The sequence below is a fragment of the Onychomys torridus genome, chromosome 11, assembly GCF_903995425.1.
Source record: "Onychomys torridus chromosome 11, mOncTor1.1, whole genome shotgun sequence".
Classification (NCBI taxonomy): domain Eukaryota; kingdom Metazoa; phylum Chordata; class Mammalia; order Rodentia; family Cricetidae; genus Onychomys; species Onychomys torridus.
The window spans coordinates 12,219,990-12,244,546 of NC_050453.1; the positions used below are offsets into that span (position 1 = coordinate 12,219,990).

The 24,557-nt window shown below is 43.9% G+C and overlaps 1 protein-coding gene and 1 pseudogene across 1 annotated transcript in view; one reads left to right on the forward strand and one right to left on the reverse strand.

Moving 5' to 3' along the window:
• The window catches only part of Taf1a (TATA-box binding protein associated factor, RNA polymerase I subunit A), a 36,568-nt gene that overhangs the window by 6,638 nt on the left and 5,373 nt on the right, over positions 1-24,557 (reverse strand). Inside the window, exons 3-10 of the mRNA XM_036202823.1 lie at positions 23,147-23,316; positions 20,925-21,038; positions 19,073-19,271; positions 14,433-14,563; positions 12,876-13,034; positions 5,004-5,070; positions 4,297-4,420; positions 2,146-2,300 (exon numbers count right to left, since the gene is read on the reverse strand). Of these exons, the coding sequence (XP_036058716.1) occupies positions 2,146-2,300; positions 4,297-4,420; positions 5,004-5,070; positions 12,876-13,034; positions 14,433-14,563; positions 19,073-19,271; positions 20,925-21,038; positions 23,147-23,316 (1,119 nt within the window). The remainder of the gene's footprint in view (positions 1-2,145; positions 2,301-4,296; positions 4,421-5,003; positions 5,071-12,875; positions 13,035-14,432; positions 14,564-19,072; positions 19,272-20,924; positions 21,039-23,146; positions 23,317-24,557) is intronic.
• LOC118593226 lies at positions 7,544-9,975 on the forward strand (annotated as a pseudogene).

A 24,557-nucleotide genomic window follows, 5' to 3' on the forward strand; every position in this document is an offset into this window, starting at 1 on the left:
CAATTTTGAAAAGAAAAATGTAAGCTGGATATGATGAGATGTTTGTCCACCCGTCCATCCATGAATGCAGGCAGTTCTAGGGACTGAACCTAAGGTCTTGCACATGTTAGGCAAATGTTCTATCACTGAGCTTCCTAACTCCAGCATCTTTTACTTTGATTTTAAGGATTTTGGTTTATGTATGCTTGCGTGCGTATGCACACACCACATATTTTTGGGTGCCTGCAGAAGCCAGAAGAGAGTGCTGGAGTTCAGGCAGTCATCCACCACCCAATATGGGTGCTGAGAACTAAATTTGGATCCTTTGTGAGAACAGCAAGCATTGGTAACCACTGAGCCATCTCCTCAGCCCCTGCTACAGGCCTCTTTTTTAACTTTTTATTTTAAGACAGGGTCTCAAAAATAAATAAATAAATAAAATTAAGAAAGGGTCTCACTGAGTTACCTATCCAGGCTGGCCTTGAAGTTACTGTGTAACCCAGGCAGGCTTTAACCTTGCAATTCTCCTATCTCAACCTCCCAAGTAACTGGGATTACTGGCCTGTACCACCAGGCCTACCTGTAATTACTTATATTAAACAAAACAATTCCAAATCATATGAAAAATTAATTTTATTATATCCTCAGCTGACAGTCATCTCTCTTTCCTAAGAAAATGCTAGGTTATACACCATAACTACAATACCCACCTACCATCCTAGAAGACAGCATGCTAGTGATGGGGGCTATATAGGGCCTGTAGTTCTACTAAGGTAATTTGTGGTGTTTCTTTTGAGACAGGATCTAGCTGTGTTGTCCAGGCTTGCATATAATTCCTAGGTTCAAATGATCCTCCTACCCCAGCCTCCTAAGTATCTGGAAATAAGGCACTAATTTGTATTCAGAAACATGCCATACTGCTTTACAGAAGAAGTTAAATACGGTGAGATGTCTGCTTTTACCTATGTAGGAAATTGGAAAGAATTTTACCCTATCCTAACACCAACAACTGCATAAACTTGGTGAGAGCTTAAGTAGTAGGGTATTGGGTTGCTAACTGTGAGGAAAGGTCCCTCCAAAGAGAAAAGGGCTTGCCTTGCTTTTCACACAGCACGGGAGGAAGGACAGCTGTCACAGCCATTCTAAGACAAAGCAGAAGGTGACCAAGATGGAATATGGGGATGTAATGATGGCCAGAGCAAGAAGCAAACTTAGCTCAGTGCCAGAACCGACCCCAACAGAAGAAAGGGGCCCATTCTCAAGGAGAGCCACACCTCATACTTCTAGAATACTTGAGAACTCATAGAGCCCTCCAGGAGATGTTCACTTGGTATTTACAATCCTGTTAGCAAATAAGGAAAAGAGCCATGCTTACAATGTGCATTTCACACAGAAGGCCACCAGAGGTCACGGCTTGACCTAAGTGACAAGTAACTAGACAAACCCATTTCTGTCCCATCAGCAGCGTGATTAGAAATGGCATTTTTCAGCTCTGTTCTCATTAATCCCCCTTTTCTCATAAAACCAACCCTTTCCTACTCATAGTAATTCTAAGAAACATAACAATTCTCATTCCACAAGGGATGCACATGGGTGTGAGCCTCAGGATCTCACTGCACGTCATACAAACACAAACAAAGGCAAACTCTGGGAACAGCTGAGCAGAGGGCTCCCCAGCGATCACTGAAGCACTCCTTTCTTATTTCAGTGTGCTCCACCACCCATGCCAGTGGTGCAAAGCAGGTGAGCATATTACTGGCCAAAATATCCCATAATAAGAGACCAGTTTCCTCTTTTTAGAAGACTCGCTATTAATAGGTGGCATTTCGTTCTTTACAAGACAGGAGAGTGAATATAACACGAAGCTGATGAAGAACACTGAGGTCAATGAAGAGCATCCTGTGCTCTCTGAGATGCCCACAAGCTCAGTAAATCTACACTGCAGGGCCCAACAGAGTCTGCACAGTGTATCTGAGGCACCGAACTCAAGTCAGGGCACAGGATCCCTCACAAGCTCTTATCACAGTCCTGCTCAGGGCTCACACTCTCATCCCAGTCATTTCTCAAGCATCTAAAAGCCCTAGGCATCACACCGGACAAGATGAACAACTGGGCCCTCTTTAGAGCTCCTGCTACATCCAAATAAACAGAGAAGAAACCACAGACCTTTTCCTAAGAGGATTCCCGCTACAAAGGCTTTCTCACAAGCCAAGCCAGCGTCTGCCCTCCAGTCGCTCTTTGCCCAAAAGAAGCTGAAGTGAAAGGCCGGCCACCAGCTTCTCCTAGACTTCCACTCTTCTTTGACCCACGCCGGATGGCTTCTGGAAGGAAACCGGTGACAAGGACACGTCAGTGGATGGAAAGCTGTCCTGAGAAGCTGAACATGAGCTGAGCAGTCTCTAAGACGACAGCAGGGAAGTTCCCGGACTAACTTCTGAGCATGGCCAGGAAGCCCATGTTCACTCTTTACCGTCTCAGCAGAGTGCTCAGCAGCATGGACACTGAGTTCAAATCCTGGAACCCTCAGATCCTCCAGTCACATGCTCCTGAGCAAGCTGCTAACCTTTCTGAGCCTCAATTTCTTCCATGGTGGAAATGGCTATTTTCTAGGATTTTTGTTAGGAGCAAACTAGCCCAACAGTACAGGAGATCCCCCATAAAGCTCTTTGCGCAGTGTCTGCTACACAGTAACTGTTAGCTATTATAATCACTTAAAAGGTACTGTACAACCTTAGACACAATCAAATGCTACCAAAATCACTATGCCAGTTCAGATGCCATTATTACAAAAGCATACTAATACGTGAGCCTGATGCTGAGCCAAGCAAACTCAGCGTCACCAACAGTGTAACGTGTAAACTGAGGAATGTGTACTGAACACCTTGGCAGCCCTTGTGGCAGAACCAGAGATCCAACATGTGCCCAGCACATTTCTTGGCCTTCAGGAGCCTTATGGCCTAGCAAGGTGGAAACCGTACTTTCGATCTGGAAAGTGACTGACAGTGGCTGTGCCAACACGTCACACTGCCACAGTGTGAGTGCGCTCTTCAGACTCCTCATGCTGAGGGACTACTACAGTGAGGGGCGGCACCGGCCGGGGCCATGAGGTGCTCAGTCACCAACTGGAGACAGCAGCTGCCTGGGTTCCGCCACCATGTGAGGAAAGACCAAGTGGGCCCCGGGAACAAGGAAAACAGGGCTTCACCAGACACAAACCTGCTGCTCCTTCACCCCTGACTTCTCTGCTACCAGAACTTTTTAAGGAGGGAAAAAGTCTTAAGATCCCTCTGTAAAAGCCACCTAGTTCCTGCATTCTTCTATCTTCAGGACTGTTGAAACATGGTCCAAGAATAAAGTGGTGTGAGGGGAATTCTCAGTGCTTGTGAGGAAATTCCAAGAAAACCAGACTTGTGACGTCAGTGTCTTCAAAAACACAGAACTGTTCTTGGACTGTGTCTGCATGCCCCTCCGGGTACAGCAGACAAGAATGAGTTTATTTCAGCTCTTGCTACTCATATGCCTCTATGGAAAAATGTTTCCCATGTATCTTGTCCCTGTGACTGAATACTTTACTCAGGTGACTCTTCTTTTTTAAAGATTTATTTAAATTTGTCTGCATGTATGCCTGTGTGCCAGAAGGGGGCGCCATATCTCACTACGGATGGTTGTGAGCCACCATGTGGTTGCTGGAAATTGAACTCAGGACCTCTGGAAGAACAGCCAGTGCTCTTAACCTCTGAGCCCTCTCTCCAGCCCCCAGGTGACTCTTCTTAACCCTCAGAGTATAAACTGTCTAATGCTCTGAATAAAGTTGACTACTGCATGAGACTTTAGTCTGCCTCATTTTTAGGCCCCATATCCCTGGTTCATGCCACAGCTAGAGTGGTAAACACAGGGTAAATTCAGTTCTACTCCCGAAGCACGTATCCTCAAATACGGGATTTCCTCACCACCCAAACTGAGATAGCATTCAAGTAAAGCTTACTCTGGGAGGCCTCTCTTCTCACATACAGAGTACACGTGAGCAGGGCCGCGCCTTTTCTCACACCCAGAATGTGGTGCAGAGAAAATGCATGGCAGGTGCAGCATCACTTTAAGATGTAGTGTTAAATTTGCTAACATGAAATATATGCATAAAATTTGTGTGTATTAGGTTTATGTTTTTTATTTTCTAGCTTCTGATACTCAGAAAAAAAGGAGCTAAAGATCTTATACAGGAAATGCAAAAATATGAAGTTAAAAACTTTAAAAGCAACAGCTAAAATGTGGCGACTAATACTTATGATATACCAGTGATAAATGCTATTTCTCACTTACTCCATTAGTGTCTGCTTCAGATACTTTGCCAAGTATTTCCAGGCAGTTATGTTCTTAGTGCATCCAGCAAAATCCAGGACTTCAAACAGCACAGCCAAGCCCAGCTTCCGGTGTTCTTCAGTCTCTGCAATGGTCACAGAAGCCCAAGCTTACAGGAGGCTGGGGAGGTGCACAGAGCCAAGACGACGCACCACGTGAAAGAAGCAAGCCTTCTGGTCGGTTAACTCTTTAAAACAACTCAGTCCTGGGATGAGCTGAAGGTTAATGGCTAAGATGGTGAGCCTCTTCTGGAGTTATACCCCTCCATTTAAAGACCACCTACCCTATTTGGCATTTTTGGTATATATGTGAGACCTACAGACTTTGAGCAACTGACCTAAACAAGCTGACTTCCTTCTAGGACATACATTCTTTACTACACTGCACTGTGGCCCTCGAGGGGTTAACAAGAGGCAAATCACAGAAGTGAAGGGCATTCTGTCCTCCGGCTTCTGAAGTCAGCACTAGGAGCAGACTGCATGCATTTCAAGCTTTGTGAGCTGTGGATGCAGAATCTCGTTGCAGCAGCAACAGCATTCCAGGAGGGGTGGGTGCAAGTGAGTGTGTGGGTGTGAAAACAGGAGAGGAGTAGACATGGCCCCTGGATCGTGGATGGCTGGTCCTCCCTCTAGTCTACATGCACAAATGAGTATAAAACACAGTTTTACCTGATTTTCTAAGCAACATATGGAATTCTAACATTAGTGGATGAGATGGCACAATCTCATGTAAAATCTGGAAGAGAAAATAGTATTGTAATTTATACACTATACAGACATGTCTCAAATTCTAGCTTATTTTCATGTAAAATTTTACTGGCTAATATGCTCTCAGCGAATGAATTAAAGACTTAAAAAGTACTTTGCTTTTATCTGGTTTCAATCTGAACATAAGGTATTCTCTGAAAAGTTACTTTAGAAAACAAAAGTCCAGGAGATGGTTCAATGGGAAAGTGCTCACTGTTCGAGCATGGGGACCGGAGCTCAGACCCTCAGCACCACATAAAAAGCCGGGTGTAGTAGCATGCACCTGCAATCCCAGCACTGGGAAGGAACAGGAGGCTCTTGGGAGTTCACTGCCCTGGCAACCTGGCCTGGTGGTGAGCTTTAGGTTCAGTGAGAGACCCTGTATCAAAGAAGGTGGAGGGCACATGGCAGCTCACAACCATCTGAACTCCAGTCCGCAGGAGGATCCAACACTCTTCTGACCTCCAGAGGCACTGCATGCATGTGATATACAGACATGCAACGCACCTCCACACATAAAATAAAAATAAAGGAAAAAAATTAATAAGGTGGAGAACAGCACAGGAAGACTCCTAACAGACTCCTAGCCTCCACACGTACACGTGTAGGGATGCTGAAGTATACCCACACCATACACAACTGGTCTGGGGCCACTACTTGGTCAGTGGATTGATGCTTAGTAAGCACGAGGACCACACACTCATCCCTACAACTCGGGCACATCTGGAGTCTGAGCACTGGAGAAGCAGAGTCAGGTGGGTCCCTGGCTCGCTGACCAGCCAGCTTAGACTACTTGGTGAGTTCCAAGGAGAAAACCTTCTTTATGAAACAAGATAGGCCAGGTATGGTGGTGCATGCCTTTAATTCCAGCACTTGGGAGGTAGAGGGTAGTGAATCTCTGTTAGTTTAAGGCCAGCTGGTCTACACAAGAGAGTTCCAGGCCAGCCAGGGATACACAACAAGGTACTCTCTCAGCAAAAAAAAGAAAAAAAAAAATTTAAGGAAACAAACAAGGTAGATAGCTCTTGAAAAAGGACACCTGAGGTTAATGATCTCTGGAGTGTGCGAACTCTCGAATCTCTCTCTCTCTCTCTCTCTCTCTCTCTCTCTCTCTCTCTCTCTCTCTCTCTCTCATCTATATCCGCCCCCCTTAACCTCTCACTCAAAATTCCTGCTAACAAAATGGTAAGGTTTACTGGAAGAAATAGAATGGGTAAACAGGCTTTTATTTGTATCTTACACAAATCTATACTGCTTGCCAACTTAAAAACTTCAAAGATGTTGCTTTTAGAAAGAATAAAAGAAGACATTACAAAGCCAGGTATGGTAGCCTACTTGTAACACCAGCACTCTGGAGGCAGAGGCAGGAGATGAGGACCTCAAGCCCAGCCCAGGCTGCAGAACAAGCTGTGAGGCCAGTCTCTAACTACATGACACCAAGTCTCGAGAACAAAATCAAAGAACTCACATAGAAAATACCATGCGTGGAGCTGGAGAGATGGCTCAGAGGTTAAGAGCACTGGCTGCTCTTCCAAAGGTTCTGAGTTCAATTCCCAGCAACCACATGGTGGCTCACAACCATCTGTAATGAGATCTGTGCCCTCTTTTGGACTGCTGGCACACATGCAGGCAGAACATTGTATATATAATAAATAAGTCTTAAAAAAAACTTTAAAGAAAATACCATGCTGCTCAGAAAATATCACAGAAGATTTACATAAGACAGAGAGTAATTTTAGAGACTATACTCAAACAAAACACACTGAAAAGCATGTGAATATTTTAAACAGTTCTTTTGTAAAATAAGGAGAAATTTAAAGATTTTATTTTTTAGGAATACAAAGAACTGTTTTATGACTGGAAAAACAGGGTTTGAAGTAACATTATCTCACATTTCCAAACACATTAAAAAGGAGTTTGAGTCAACAAGACGACTCCAGGGATAAAGGTGCTTGCTGCTGCCATGCCCGGCGGTGTGAGTTTGAACCCTGGGGGTGGAAGGTAGAGAGAGATGGACTCCTACAAGTTGTCATCTGACCTCCACAAGTGCACGGGGACACACATCACACACTCGGACAGAGACAAAATAATTCAATCTGAAAAGTGAATTCATGCCTGCCCTTTTCTGAAGAGAGAGGAGTCCATCGGGAAGAAGGGTGATGTGGGTAGGGAGGGCTGGGAGGGGAGAAGGGAGGGGAACTGTGTTTGGGATGTAATGTATGAGAAGGAAAAAAAGCGAATTCACTCTTTCTGTTTCCGGGATACTTTGACTTTATTTCCAACAAAACAAAAAGCACATTTTGTCCGTTTCTCTTAGTGGTTTTATGAAAGGTCAATGAAGCAAAGTCGGAATAAATACCGACACATCAACGACAGAAGTTATTAGAATTTGGTTGCTAGTCACGTTTTTCATGATTTATCTATGAATGTCTCAATTCACTTAGAAGATTTCACTGAAACACATGTACTGTTGTTATGGCAAGCAAGTACAGGGTGACGGTCGCCGCGTTCCGGTGAAGTTAAGCACACTCACGTAACTACCACCAGATCAAACTGACAGCCTCTCCAGATGAGTTTAAGAAGCTCTCGGCCACTGGCTCTTCAAGTGCTGCCCGCCTGCATCTGCTTGTGTGCGTGTGCTATTCACCTGTTTCTTCCTGGACTCCAAGCACAGCTCTGACCACCAAGCCCCGACAGACCTTTCTGCACCTTCACCCCTCACTTGCCATTTTCCCTGCACCTATGACGCCGATCCTCATTTTGCTACGACAGACCTTAGACTATTGACCATATTCCTAGCTCCCAACACTTGGTTTCTCAAAATGAAAAACAGAATTTCTCTCTAATTATTTCATCTTAAATGTAAGTGTTCAAGCCTGTCCCTCTGCGTCCCAGCATTTGGGGGGCTGAAGAAGAAGAGCTGGAGCTCAGGAGTTAAGATGTGCTTAACAGGCTGGGGAGCCTAGGTTCAGGATGGGAGGCAGGGAATGCCTATACTCAACACACACACCCCTACCTAATTGTTCTTCAAAAGGCAAAAGACTTGAATAGACAGTACTCACAGGTGGTAATAAATGGCCAAGAAGCACATGAAAAGATGCTCTACCACAGCTAGTCATTAGGGAAACATGGACCTAAACTACAATGAGACCTCATTTCACACCCACTAGAATACCCTATGATCTGAAAGAAAGGGGTGGGACAAAGAGTTGGCAAGGATGTGGAAGGCCTGGACTCCCTATGTTCCTAGCAGGACACAAAGAGGACACAGCTGCTCTGGGAAGCAGTTTGACGATTCCTCCAAATGTTCCACAATCAGCATTTCATCCAGCAATGTCACCCCAAGGTGCACACCTAAATGACTGAAAGCAAGCACTCAAACACTCCCACAACAATCTCTGCCACAGCGTTACTGACCACCGTCACATAGGACACAATCTGGCACCTGTCAGCAGGTGACTGGGCAAGCCAGAGGCCTTCTGTAGGCACAAACAGTCAGCCTCGCAAAGCCCGGCAGCTCTGACGCACTGCAGCCCGAGGGACCACGGAATTAGGACCACACGAAAGACAAATGCTGTGTGATTCTGCCCCAGAGGAGGTATCTGGAACAGGCAGATTCATTAAGACCGGAGAAGACAGATGTCCAGGGTTTTGGAGAGGCAGTAACAGCAACTTACTGTCTAACGTGTACAGCAACTTCAAGATAATAAAAACATCAAAAACTGTGGTGATGACAGCAAGAAATCATTAAGTTTTAATGTTAACTATATATTTAAGGTGAAAAGTTTTGATACACATATTTATCACGATAAAAATGTACAAATACTATATAATAACCCCAAACATGAACTATTTTGTAATAAATTTATCAAAATAATACACCAGAAAGTAAAATATTTCAGAAAAAAAATGAAGACCTAGAGACATGCCATGCTCCATTTGGAAACCTCAATCTCATTAAGATGTCAATTCTTGGGGCTGGAAAAATGGCTCAGTACAAGAGCTTGCTGCTCTTTCAGATGACCAGAGTTCGGTTCCCAGCCGCCATGTCAGGTGACTCATGAGTGCCTGTAACTCCAAGCCCAGAGGCTCCAATGCCCTCTTCCCGTCACCTCGGGCATCTGCACCCATGTGCATAGCCCCACACACACACACGTAATTCAACAAAAAGAATAAAAGGAAAAGAAGGCAGGGCTGCATTTCAGAAGCCAGACCGTGAAGCTTTGCACTTCCTCTTTCCACCCAGCACCGAGTGACGGGCATCTCTTAAGACAACTGGCACCATCGCAGCAAGACCAGGGGTAAGAGAAAGCCCTACCACAAGGAGGCGGAAGATGAGCTGGGACAGCCTGCTGCCAGCACTAAGATTGGCCCTCACTGTATACACACAGTCTGAGTTCAAGGAGGCAGTAAGAAGTACTGTGCCCTAAGATTGGATGCAGGGAACTGACTTTTCCTGGGGATCTGAGTGTTGTACCCGGAAAACAAGGATCATTGATGTTGTCTACAATGCATCCAATAACGAGCTGGTCTGCACCAAGACCCTGGTGAAGAACTGCACTGTGCTTATCGACAGCACACCATATGACAGTGGTTTGAGTCTCACTAAACGCCGCCCCTGGGCCACAAGAAGGGGGCCAAGCTGACTCCTGAGGAGAAAGAAATACTAAACAACAACAACAAAAAAAGATCACAGAAACTCCAAAAGAAATACAATGAAAGGAAAAAGAATGCCAAAATCAGCAGTCTTCAGGAGGAGCAGTTACAGCATGGCAAGCTTCTTGCCTGTATTGCCTCAAGACCAGGCCAGTGTGGCAGAGCAGATGGCTACGTGCTATAAGGCAAGGAGCTGGAGTTCTGTCTGAGGAAGATCAAGGCCCAGAAAGGTAAGTAAGTCATCATTCATAGTTCATGTAATAAAGGTGCTTACTGTTCTAAAAATATGTGTGTGTGTATGTGTGTGTGTGTGTGTGTATTGCCAGTTCTTTCAAAATTGATCTACATATTCAAAATCCCTCCAAGACTTTTGTTTCTATAGCAACATACTGATTTTTAAATGTTTATAAAAAGTCAAAAGACCCAGAAAATGCAGAAAAATTTAAAATGGACAAATTAATGTAATTTTCATGAGATTCCAAGACTTCTTCAGGTACAGTGACCATGCTATTGGTACAATGAGAGAAATATATACCATCAGGGCCAAGCGACCCTAACGCTCCCAATGGGGAAGACAAGCCTTTCAAACAGTAGTGCTAGGCCAGCCAAGTAGAGAAAAACTAACCCTGAATCTCACACCTCACAGTACACAAAAATAACCCATCACAGACCTTTAGCATAAAACCATTCAGCTAGAATATCTAGAAAAATGAAACATAAAAGTGAATCATTAGTTTGGAAGGCCAAAAATTTCTCAGATAAAAGGCACTAAGCCATAAAAGGAAACTGAAATTTGGGCATCACTGAGATTTCTGCTCTTTGAAAGGCACTGCTAAGAAACAGAACATATAGTATTGTGCATATATAATACAGAGAGGCATGGAGAGAAACATACTGTGGTGATTTGAAAGGAAATGGCCCCAAAGGGAGTGGCACTATTAGAAGGCGTGGCCTTGATGGAGGATGTGTGTCACTGTGGGGGCGGGATTTGGGGTCTCTTTTCCTCAAGCTTCCCTCAGTGTGACTTTCAGTTGACTTCCTATTGCCTTCAAGATGTAGGACTCTCAGCTGTTACCCCAGCACCACATCTGCCTGCATGCCGCCATGCTCCCCATCATGATGATAAGGGACTGAACCTCTGAAATGGTATGCAAGCCACCCCAATTAGATGTTTTCTTTATAAGAGTTGCCGTGGTGATAGTATCCCAAACTAAGACATACCACACTCACAGTGGTACAGTGGATGCTTAGAATACTGAAGGAACTCAGTTCAATCCCCAGCACCAAGAAGTCTTAAAAAAAAAAAAAAAAAAACCACAGGCAAGCAAAGAGCCACAGACAAAAAAGGCCTACACATCTAACAAATCCATATCTAACAAAGGAATTATATCTAAATTACATAAAATCTCCCCAGTTGGTAATAAAAACACCCCCAAGAAACACACAAAATAGCTAAACAAACTGTTGACAAATAAATACAAGGAAATAGTCAGCAGTTCCCAAAAGATGCTCAGCATCAGTCAGGGAACAGCGAATCAAAGTCACATGAGACCCCAATACAGCACTACAGTGGCCATGATCCAGTCTTCAGGACAGAGGCAGGGGAGCTACAGAGACTGAACTTTTGTCCACAGACAGTAGTAGTGTCAATAGCATAGTCTCTTAGATGGTAAGTACAGACTCTCCTTACTTAGTGATCCCATTTTTAGGTGGCTAGCTACCCAAGAAAATGAACAACGACTTACATGTATCTCAGCAGCATGATTCTTAACAGTGAATGAAAATAAGGCCTGGTACTGTAGCTCAGGGAAAGAGAACCCTGAGTTCACTCCCCAGCACCACCAAGCGTGTGTGCGAGCCACATGTGTGCATGCATGCATATGTCTCCTCGTCCATCAAGAAATTTGAGTCATGACTAAAGCCCTTCCTCAATAAAGTACCTAATCTGCAATCATAAGGCTCTGAGTTCAGATCCCTAGAACTCACGTGTCAAGGCAGTGCATGCCTATAAACTTAGCAAAGGGCGGCTCCCTGGAGCTCACTGACCAACCAGTTCAGCCAATGAGGAGTGCTGGGTTCTGTGAGGACCTGCTCAAAGGGGGCTTGTTTCTATGCCTGTTGGTTAACATCAATTGTGAAAAAAAAAGTGAAGAGCAACAGGACACACCACCAGCTCTGACCTCTACACACATGCACACATATGTACACATGCACACATTAGTCACACCACAGCATGGAGAAACTAAAAATAAGCTAGGCAAGAGAAGCCAGACCAAAAAAAAAAAAAAAAAAAAGCAAAAACTACAAGGTGGCACTTATAAAAAATTTCCAAAGAGGTTTAAAATAAATCGACCAATGGCTGCCTGGCACAGGGGCAGGTGGGTGGGCTGGTTATTTAGGGGGTTAGATGAGGACTCCTGCGTCCTGCAGAAGTACTCTTGGGCTTTGTTATCATGGCGGTTCTGTGGATGCATATACTCATTAAAGTGCAACCAAGTATGAAAGCGATCGCCTGTAAAGTGTGTCAACTAAATCTCAGTACAGTTGATTTTTCAAAAATATCACTGTAGCGTTTTCCAAGCAGAGTGAGAGACTTTCTCCTCAGGAGCTGGAGCTGGAATTCCCTCCCAAAGCCCACAGAGGGAGCAGCGTTCTCTGCTGACCACAGTGCACCACTCGTACACTGCTGTTTACTAGTTGTTGCCTTAAGGTGCGGGCATCAAACCCAGGGCCTTGCACACCATATTCAACGCTCCACCCTGAGCCACATCCCCAGCCTGATGCCATCTTCTATAGGTGCCATGATATAAGGGCATCAAACCCAGGGCCTTGCACACCATATTCAACGCTCCACCCTGAGCCACATCCCCAGCCTGATGCCATCTTCTATAGGTGCCATGATATAAGGGCATCAAACCCAGGGCCTTGCACACCATATTCAATGCTCCACCCTGAGCCACATCCCCAGCCTGATGCCATCTTCTATAGGTGCCATGATATAAGGGCATCAAACCCAGGGCCTTGCACATCATATTCAATGCTCCACCCTGAGCCCCATCCCCAGCCTGATGCCATCTTCTATAGGTGCCATGATATAAGGAATGCCTTTCTACTCAAACACTGGGGAAGTTTCTATACCTTAAGAACACTGATCAGTTTTGCTCTTGGTGCCTTCTCTCTCTTGAGAAATTCATATAAGTAGATGTGGGCATTGGGATTTGAGGGGAACTTTTCATCATACGCATAATTGGTGAGTATCTCTCGGGCTCCATCTTGATCACCATAGAATTCTAGCATCTGCATGAAACAAAGCATGTCTTAGGTTAATTCTGTAAAAGAACTCCACAAAAAGAAGCTGCAAGCTTACTGCTAAGAACAGCAAAAGTGACAATACTGTAGAGCAGACAACAGCAACACTAATTCTGCTTTTCTAACGTTCCTACACCTTCTACAGAACAGGATCAAAGGTCTACATGTGGTCTCATTTTTTCTTTGAATTTGTTACTGGAAAATGTAGACCCCCCCCAATGTAAGAACAAGATATCCAAGTCCCCAAAGTAGAAAATACTAATGACCAAGAGTGTGACTCAACTACCTCAGTGCCCTCATACTTCAGCACTGAGGAGTACACGATAATTACATCTCCTACTTTTGAAGCAATTCACAAATGAACTAGATTATCTTCTGATAGTGCAATGGTCACTTTAACACTCAATTTTTCACCAAGCAGCGCCCAAGCTCTCAGTTCTTCTGCAAAGACTCTGAGATACTGGGGTAGCTTTATAAACTTTCTAAAAGCCATTGTTTTCCTCACCCCTTATGCTGTGATTTGGTTCAGATTTTTCCCACTTCCCTTCAACATGACACCAAATCTTTAGCAATGATCCTGATTTTACATTATATTCAACAATAAAAACGCAGACTTGCCAGTCACAAATATGTCACTATGCACATGGCCATGACAGGTATATTTATTTTTCTCATCAATGCCACCAAAACTTCACAGAAACTACTAAAAGAAGGAAGGATTGAGCCAGGTGGTGGTGGCACATGCCTTTAATCCCAGCACTCAAAGGAGGGCAGATCTCTGAGTTTGACGTCAGCCTGGTCTACAGAGTGAGTTCTAGACAGCCAGGGCCATACAGAGAAACTGTTGGGTTAGTTCAGAGGGTCAGAATCCATCAAGAAAGAGAAGACATGGTGAAGGCTTAGTCTGTGAAAGCATGTGGCAACTACTCATGACACGATACTGACCAGGAGAGGATGGAAGCAGGCCCCTCGGTGAGTCCCACTTCCTCCAGCCAGGCCCTACCACATAAAGGTTCCACAATCTCACAAAGTTAGTGACCACCAGCATTGAAGCATTATTAGTCTTTATAGGACATTTCACATTCAAACCATTAAAAAGTTAGCCATGGGTAAAACAAACAATTGTTCACTAACTTACATAGCATATTAGTAAGCAGAAATTATTTAGACCAAAAAAGGGAAAACTTTAAGCATTTCCTCTGTTAGCTTCCTTCTGATCATATGACAAAAATCTAACACAACCTTGTACTTTTGTTCCTGAGAGAGTTCTACTACAAAGGTAGCCCAGGCTAGCCTAGGGCTCAAGCTTGCGGCAATCCTGTCTCAGCCTTCTCAGTGCTGGGACCACAAACGCATCGCTACCCTGGCCTCTGAAAAGTGACTTACCTCCACATAACTCTTCACAAAAGGATCCCAAACCCCAGGAGTTTTAAGCAGTGCACCAATATTTGCAGACGTCTTGCAGCTCTGGCTGAGCATGTTTTGGGTTTTTGTGGTATAAGCATAATCATCCTCATCTGCTCAAACATAAGAGAGTCATGCATTCGTTTAGAGAAGCCATAAGCAAAGCTCAAGGCCAGGTGGACAGACACTGGAAAACTCTAACAAGTGTAAAGAGAACTAAGTAGGACCTCTTACGGAATGCCCAACTCCCCAACAGGGTATTGGCAACCCTGAGTCTAGCCACCTTGAAAAAGCAATTGTACACCACACCCAAGGTTAGCTAAGCAGCTGACTATCAACTAATGTAAGCGAGAAGATCCCCCTGGAAACCAATCCAAGGCACCGTCATCAACAGAGACAGCAAAGATGCGGCAAAGCTCAATATCGCTTTATGTTATTTAAAAAACAAAAACAAAAACAAAATAGGCACCAGTCTAGGAGTAGAAGGACTCACTCCATCTGATTTTTATTTATTTAATTAAAAAATAGCTAACAAGCTCAATGAAATCTGAGAAGAAGACAGGCATGCTCTGTCATGACTCAGGACAACGAATCGAGGAAACACAATGACTCCAGACCGAAAGGAAGAAAAGTCACCTCTACTCAGACGGCACGGTCCTGGCACACAGAAAGCCTTAAACCATTAAAAACTCGTAAGAGCTGGTGGGTGGAGACAGCTCGGTGGTTACACACATTAATTGCTCTTTCAGGACCAGGGTTTGATTCCTAGCACCCACATGTTGCTCACAACCATCTATAAACCTAGGCCCAGGGGATCTGATGCTCTCCTCTGGCCTCTGCTAGCACCAGGAATGTATGGGTGCAGACATACATGCAGACAATACACATAGACTTTAATTTTTAAAAACTTTATAAGCATTAACAATTCATTAAGATCACAGGGTATAAAACTAATACACACAAATAGATTACATGATGGCGCACAGTGGTGTACACCTTAAATCCCAGCACCTGGGAGGCAGAGGCAGGAGGGTCTCTCTGAGTTCCAAAACCAGCCTGGTCCACATGGTGAGTTCCAGAGAGTCAGGGCTACATAGACCCTGTCTCAAAAAACATAGTGGACAGCAGCTCCTGAGGATGACAATCAAGGTTGACTGATCTCTGGTCTCCACATTCCCATATTCCCAATGTTCATGCACACCTGAACACAAGTACACACTTATATGCACACATATACACTCAACAAAGGTAATACTTAGGAATAAATTTATAAAGATATGAAAAATTATACTCTGAAAAGTAGTATTGTTTAATAAATTTGAATGTAAAGTCACCTCATGTTTACAAAGTAGAAAACTACTAAGGTTCATCCAAAATCCTATAATCCCTGCATAAGCTGACAAGCTGATATGAATGATTTCACAGTTCATGACAATACAAGGGGCTGAACAAAGTCTAAACAATCTTTAAAAAGAGCAAGGTTGGAAGACACATACTATCATTTTCAAACTGATTACAATGTATAGTAATCAAAACTGTATGCTACAGACATAAGGATTAATACATAGACCACTCACCAGAGAACTCAGGGCCCCAAATAAACCATGATTATGAGCAACTGATTTTCAATACAGCTCGCAAGACAAATTTAAAAAAGGAACACTCCCCTCTACGCCCCCACCCCACAAGACAGGGTTTCTCTGCGAAACAGTTCTGGCTATCCTGGAACTCGCTCTGTAGACCATGCTGGCCTCGAACTCAGAGACCCTCCTGCCTCTGCCTCCCATGTCCTGAGATTAAAGGTGTGCACCATCATCATCTCCTGACTGAAGGAAGAGTTTTCAAAAAGTACAATCAAACAACTGGACAACCACATGCAAAACAACAAGGTAAATTGTTACCCATCTTATGTACAAAAAAGTAACTCAAAATGGATTAAATATCTAAATATAAGGACTAAAACAGAAATAGACTCTTATAGTAGACATCCTTGTAGATCTGAAGTCTACAACCAATTCTGCGGTGCCCATGTCAGAGGAGCAGCATGTGGCAATTGAGCTTCAGGAGTTTGGTTCACCAGAATGCAAGGCACTAATGGGTGAATCCCAGATAGGCAAGCCCCCAGGGCTTCAGTTACAGAATGTCTCTTGCTACTGTGATGCCTTTTAAATGTTTGTTTAAATGTTCTCTGGTATCTGGTATGATGTGAATGCATGTGGGGAGATCCCCACTGCCTCTAATGTAGTGTGATTATCTCATGGAAATATCCCATTCTACTGGGCATTTTCACCTGTGGATTATTATGAAGGTAATTTCCTTTTAAGCTTAACTGTTTAATTGAAGTAATGATTTTATACAATAATAGTGTTAGTTTAAATAGAATTTTGATGATTAAGGATTTCTAACATATATAGTAAGAGATTATGATAGAGGTTAGGTTAGTGGGAAAGTTAATATAGGTAAAGGTAAGATATAGTGTCGCCCCCGTCCCTGAAAAGCAGGGGCTGCAGAAGATAGAAAACAGAAACAAGTTAGTGTCACGCAGCTAGGACTTAGGAGTTTTCCTTGAGAACTAGACTGTGGTTTAGGTTAAAGATTAAGGAAAATGATCTAATCCCAGGTGTTAGGCTAGCCAAAGCTCTTTTAATCTTTATGTTGGGAAATGTGTTCATGGTTTCAATGTACATCATAGCTTTAATAAAGCTTTAAATAATGACTTCATGTAACTAAAAAACAAAGAATTGGGTGATTAATTAAGATAATTGAACACAACTCTAAAATACGAAAAGTAACTAGTAACCTGTTTTTCTGGCAATTACAAAAACTACTGTCTATGTGAACAGTTATGGCTGGAAGCCCCTGATCTGTGAGAAGTCTAAAAGAAAAATAGTTGACTGACCTCATGCTGTTATCGAGCACAGCTCTGCTTATTGACCTTTGGTCACACCACCTCATGGTCCCAAATACCTCCTAACCTATGAGTTGCATGAAAACTCTCAGGGGGTCTTTAGCCCCTCACTGGGTAGTGGTACTGGTACTTACAATAACAGTGATTGACTTTTTCCAAGCACTGCTGCTGAAGCAGATTAATGACTCAACCCCCACCCTTAGAAAGAATTTAGACATGAAGAAGTGTTAGTAAGGTTACATTAAGATGTTTTTGTTAATAACTTTGAGGTAGAAAATCTTGGGGAACAACTGAAAGTTTAGAAAGACATAGTTGAGTGAAGGATGCATTGAAGTCATGAACAAAAGCAATGGCAGCCTGGCTACTGCTGGCTGGTGTGCCTTTCTTGCTAGGATGTGTTGGTATCAAAGGCGATGACTAATTACTTGTACCCATTTCAGCCATGCAGAGGCCTTGGAGGAGAGGAGTCCTGCCTTCTGGCCTGCTCTACATGACTTTGACTTGCTCAGTCGGCCTTCTTATAGAACCCAGTACCATCTGCCCCGAGGTGGCCCCACAACAATGGGCTAGGCCCTCCCCCATCAATCACTAATTAAGGAAATGCCCTACATGCTTGCCCTCAGCCCAACCTTATAGAGGTGGTATTTTTTCCACTTGAAGCTCCCTTCTCTCTAGTGACTATCTTGTGTCAAGTTGACATAAACTAGCCAGCTCAGAAGTGATTATTAGTTAGGCACAGAGGAACCTAAGAAGACACATGGGGGTTGGGGATTCAGCTCAGTGGTAGAGCGCTTGCCTAGCAAGCACAAGGCCCTGGGTTCGATCCTCAGCTCAAAAAAAAGAAGACACATGGGCACAACTACCAGGTTAAGGTGAGAGCAATGACCAGTTCCCTAATTTGTGTGGTGGTTACAGGGTGGGAATTGTACATGTGTTCATTCTATACGGTATATGTTGAATTTCATAAAAGGTTTGAAGCAGAGTTAGTCTTTCAAAAATAACAGCTAACAGAAGCACAAAATGATACTTCAAAGTAAAAAGGCACACTGATTCTTTTCCCAGTAGCCAGGTGGAGTTAGTTTCGGTCTGTGCTTAGAAATGAGACCAAAGCCAGGCGGTGGTGGCACATGCCTTTAATCCCAGCACTCGGGAGGCAGAGCCAGGAGGATCTCTGTGAGTTCAAGGCCAGCCTGGTCTACAGAGTGAGATCCAGGACAGGCACCAAAACTACACAGAGAAACCCTGTCTCAGTTAAAAAAAAAAAAAAAAAAAAAAATTGAAACAAACAAATGCAAACCATTTACTGGTTTAAAGTTGTTGTTACTTTTCTTCTTACACGTGGTACTAAAATGAGCAAGTCATTCCATGACTGTTTGGACGGGCATTTACCACTCCTTCGGATAGGTAACACTGTACTGTCTTTGCATGCAGTTGAGGGATTATTCTGCAGACTGGGGAGAGCAATGAGAGGCGCTTGCAGAAGACCTTTAACCTGAAGTGTCAACAAACACCCCACAGCATTTCTGCCCACACAAGCCCAGTGCTTGCTTGAACTTTTGAGACAGGATCATGTAATATAACCCACCCTAACCTCAAACTCAAACCTCCCAAGAGCAATGTGTCTTCCATCCCATCTGGATGAGCTCAGTGGTCTGTGTGGGCCATGCTGCCCTGCTGTCCCTTCACCAAAAGAAAGCTGACTATGGCCACTCACCAAGCTCCGCCAGCTCCGCCTTCTTTCTGGACCAAGTGTGGTACTGTAGAAGCCCTTTGTAGGCCTGAACAAGGTGGATCAACACTTGCTGAGAGGACGACTTTTCCCCGTATCTCCATGTCTCTGCATCGCTCAGATTTCTGTTTGCATCCTCAAGCATTCCGTGATGGAAAAGATACAGTGCATGCTGTAAGGAGATCTGCACCAAAAAGAAGAACCCACTGTTGCTGAAGTCAGAACTATTAGTCAGAAAACCCAGGAAAGGTATAACATATGCTGGCCTAGTCCTGAAAACTATGCAAGAGAACCTTCAATAAAAGTGAAAGCTCACAGGGCATGGTGGCGCACGCCTTTAGTCCCAGCACTTGGGAGCCAGAGGCAGGTGGATCTCTGTGAGTTCCAGGACAGCCAGGGCTACACAGAGACACCCTGTCTCGAAGAAAGAAAGAAAGAGAGAGAGAGAGAGAGAGGTGAAAGCTCAGACAGTGGTGTAGTCTATACTGTGTCATTTACTTTTTTTAATCAAGCAAAGAAAGACAGTGTGAAACAACTAACACTATGTAATTGAGAGTAACAGAGTACAGTGTAACACGGAGAGAGAACTGGGCATAGAAGCCACATTGTAGCCTGAACTAGTTGCTTACTCCTTACTTCACCTGCTGTCAATGGCCCTTCAGAAGAGGCTGCTCAACATCAATGACATAACCTTACCTGCTTGACCTGCGGTGGCCAACAGCCTAACTAACAACTTCACACACGTCAAATATGCTCAGAGAAAACATCCCGCCAAGGAGTGCTGCAGAATGGATTTAGTTTAAAGGGAAAGAGGATCCCTGAAACAAAGGCAAAAACGGCCATAGAGCTGGGCATGGTGGCCTCAGCTGGAATCCCAGTGGGGAGAAGAGCACTAGAAGATGATTCAGTGGATAAGCTATGCGGAGAAGGCATGAGGACCAGAGTTTGGATCCCCAGAACCCACAGGGGCCTGCCTATCACCCCAGTGCACAAGAGATGGATACAGGATCCCAGAGCAAACTGGTTAGCCAGATTAGCCAGCCAGAACCTGTTAGCTCTGGGTCAGCAAGAAACCCAACCTCAATAGGTAAGGTGGAGGATGATCAAGAAAGAATCCCAGTGTCAACATCAGACCTCCAGACTTAGACTTACACACACACACACACACACACTCTTAGAAAATTGAACAAGTAAAAATAAAACCAAGAGCCAGAAATGCACATTTTATGCTATGCATGCTGTATGGTTTCTCACATATTTACGCAGCTTGTAGCCAAGTTCTTACACAACTTTATAGTCTTGAAAAAAAAAATTAACAACAAATTATTTATAAAATGACTAAAGAATGGTGCTCCTTTAGTTAGGAGTAGATAATAGAGAAGAGGCTGCAATACTGTGGGACGGCCTCGGTCCCTTTTGGAAAAAAAAAAGAAACTATTATTAAAAGATAGGAATTGGGAGAGAAGGTTCTAAGCAGCAGGAACGTTACAGCATTTGAATAAGTTCAAGTTCCTACTCTGTTTCACAGTTTGTTTTTTTCCAAAAATGCCAGCTTGGTCCAAGTACGTTCAGCAACCATGTGAGGATTGGCTGTGTCCACAGTGAGGACCAGCCTAATCTCTGAAGGCCTGGGATTGACAGCCAGAGACAGACCAACAGGGTTCCAATCAGATCACACGGAAGGTGGCTGGAAGCCAGAAACGAGCAGTGTGCACAATAGTGTTCTCCCATTGCCTTTACCCACGGGACTTAACTATTTTCCATGATTTTCTATCTCAGCATTGACACAGGCAATTAAAATAAACACACATTAAAAATATAAAATCTACATTCTCACCTTTAAATAATTCAAGACACCAATATTTTTCATCCGGTCAGCAAAGCTATTAAAAGTCTCCACATTACTTCTGGGGTGATAAAATAGAATTTCACTTCCAAGCTTCCAAATGATCTATCAAAGCAGAAATTAGTATCAAACAATAAATTCTTACCATATCCAGTTTCTTCCAACAAAATTGTGCTTGTTTTTTTCCTGATTATAACATTTAAAAGCAACTTATACTTCCTCTCCATGGAGACCACCACTGCCAGACTTTACTACACTTCCCTAGCAAACCTGCATTCTTAAGTAGGTGATAATCATTACATCTCAAACTTCTTGTGTGGTGGTGATGTTTCTGTTGCTATGACAAAAACACCATGACCACAGCACTTAGAAGAAGAGTGTGTCTAGGCTCACAGTTCCAGAGGGTTGGTCTGCCATGGAACACAAAGGCATGGTGGCAGCAAGCTCCCATCTTGAAGGGCAAGCATGAAGGAAGTAGTGTGATCGCTACTCTCTGAAAGCCCACCTCCAGTGACAGACTTCTTCCAGCAAGGCTGCATCTCCTAATGCCCCAAACAGTGCCAGCAGTGGAACCAGAGCCTACGGAGGTATTCTCATTCAAACTACTACCCTAAGTAGGATAGTGCCATTATTAAATCAGTGCTCTTTAGAAGGCACCATTAAGATGCATATTAAGTATAAACTTAAAAATCAGTATGAAATGGTAAATCAGAAAACAGGTTCCTACAGGGCTAACTCATTTTCAACCCTCCAAGCGCAGACAGCAGACATGTCCAGGCTCCCCGAAATCTCATTTTCAACCCTCCAAGCGCAGGCAGCAGACATGTCCACACTCCCTGAACTTTCATCCACACCGAGTGTATGTGCTATGACTTAGGCTGTCAATCCAAGAGTATTTATCAGAAGAGACAAATGTTAATGAAATATATGCTCTGAGGCCACATTTTGGTGACAAAACTTGAGCTCTGCTTTTCTCAGGGAGCAAATGCCTATTTTTCTTTCAACCTAAAGTAGATTAATAAAATTAGGAGTCTTTTAAAAAGTTGTCTCTGCCTCTGCCTCCCCTGCTGGGCGATCAGGCCTGCACCTCCACACCTGGCTCTTTATACAACAGGACATCAGGAGTGCTGGGCAAAGGGCAGGGATGGTATGAGAGTGGAGTCACCAAAAGAGGCCTTCAGGGGGGTGGCAATGGCTGAAAAAAGACCCTTCCAAGAAAAGGAAATGAAAGGGAAGAGTTCGCCTGACCTGCTCCATGAAAGCAAGAGCAGTGAGGCTAGAGAAAACCCAAGGTACAGAAATGGGGTCAGACAAGCAGACCAGGAAGAGGGTGAGCACATCCTGAGGACGTCCACAGGAATCAGAGGACGGTGGCTGGTGCTCCAGGGAAGTGGAAAGCCATTAGTGTCCTCATAATCAACCACAGTTCTGAGAAGCCCCGTCTGCGTCATTCGTCAATAGGGAACTGCGTATCTTAACACAACAAATTCTGCTTCACAACTCCGAGTTTCAGAAAAAGACAGGCATGGTTGCTCATGCTCGCAGCCTCAGGAGGTTCAGACAGAGGCCTGCTGGAAACCTGAGTCTGAGGCCAGCACGGTATCCAGATCAAGACTGCTAGACAGACAGACAGACAGATAGATAAAACTGACAATGAGCATGTGGAAAAATTAGAACATTAAATATTGCAGGTAGAAATATAAAGTGGGAAAGCCACTTTGGTAAGAAGTTTAATAAAACCTTAGATTAAAGGTAGTGTTATTGAGCTTGAGAGATGACTCAGAGGTTAAGAGCACTGACTGCTCTTCCAGAGGTCCTGAGTTCAATTCCCAGCAACCACATGTAATAAGATCTGGTGCCCTCTTCTGTATACATAATAAATAAATAAATCTTTAAAAAAAAAAAAAGGTAGTGTTATCATATAACCTATAATTCTACTCCTCAGTATATACCAAAGAGAAATTAAAGCAAGCACCATGCAAAAACATATACATGAAACGTTGCGAGAATCCACCGATGAATGGATGTATAAAATGGTATTCCATACAACAGAACCCTGACAATGAAAGGAAGGAGTAAACCAGGCATGATGGTGGCACGCCCATCCCGAGGACTCAGGAAGCAGAGGCAGGGGAAACAAAAGGCCACTGTGGGCAGAGCTAAAAGCAAAACTCCCAGCAACCAGCTGCGTCCAGCAGACTCCCGGTGTCTACCTCAGGGGCAGCCTGTCTCTTGTACGGGTCGGAATCCTCCAGGGTCTGTAAGTAACTGTGCATATACTCCGCGGCTTGCTGCCACTGGTGCTTCAGCAGGGCTTCGTGGATAAGGCGTAAACACGCGCTTGTCGTCTGAGTGAAATCCCTCTTCCTCTTCCCTCCAGTCACTGCAACAGTGGAGTGAAGACGATTACTCCACTGACTCCAAGTCAGCTCCTCAGAAACCTCAATAAACTCAAGTTTAACAAGGGCAGCAAGTGCTATGAGCCAGCCTACCCCAGTATCAAGCCCACTAACTTAAACTCTGCTATATAATATTAGTTTTAGTGGTCCCCCGACCCATGATGGAATGTTGACAAGTAATCCTGGGTGGATCTTATGCAAGGAGCCACTGTGTTTTGGTCTTTTCATACTCTTGAAATTAGCTTACATAGGAACTCAAAGGAGAATCAGAAAACCAAGCTGAACACAAGGGTACTGTAATCTGAGCACTAAAGAGCCTGAGGCAGGACTCTGAGTCCAAAGACTGTACTATATAAGGAAATTCTGCCTCAATCAATCAATCAATCAATGCTAATCTTAAATAGTAGATATCCTTGTCCTACCAGACTCCCTATATCTTTAAAACTGATTGTACCTTTACTAAATAACTTGGATAGAATCATCCAAAGGAACAGGCCCTAGTATTTAAAATGGGTAAAAGTCACCAATGCTATCCTAGGGAAATATGGTCTTTATTACCCACTAACGTTCAGAAAACTCCAAGTGAACCTTTTTTGTTTAAGGATCAAGTTTCTAGTAATTCAGTAATAGTAAATGAATCAAGATCCACACAGTTGTAAACATTAGCATCAGCTAGGTCTATGAAGTACTGACAATCTCCATGGTAACAGTCCATAGGCTTAGTTACACTATTATATTATAGAAGAGACAAGTTAGATTATAGCTCCCTTTTAACCGATCCTGTTTGGCCAGCAGTCTTTTTCTTTTCTTTTCTTTTTGTATTTTGGGGGGTTTTTTGTTTTGTTTCTATTTTGTTCCTGGCTTCCCGGGACTCACATGGCTGACCTCAAGCTCACTTTGTAGCCAGTACAACCTGGGACTCTTTGTGCCTGGTCTCACAAACACTGGAGTTACAGGTGTGCACAACCATCCCTGGTTTTGGGCCCTAGTCTTCCAGCCAGACTCCCTTACTTAAGCAAGTGCAGAGACCCGCAGGAACCATGAGAAGATACTTCTCAAACAATCTGGGCAGGTCCTGGAGAGAGAGCTCAGAAGTTAAGATCATGTGCTGCTCTTAAAGAGGCCCTGAGAATTCAGTTCCTAGTACTCAGGTCAGGGAATCTGACACCCTCTTCTGGCCTCCATGGGCACTGCACTCACAGGCACACACCGGAAGACGCATACA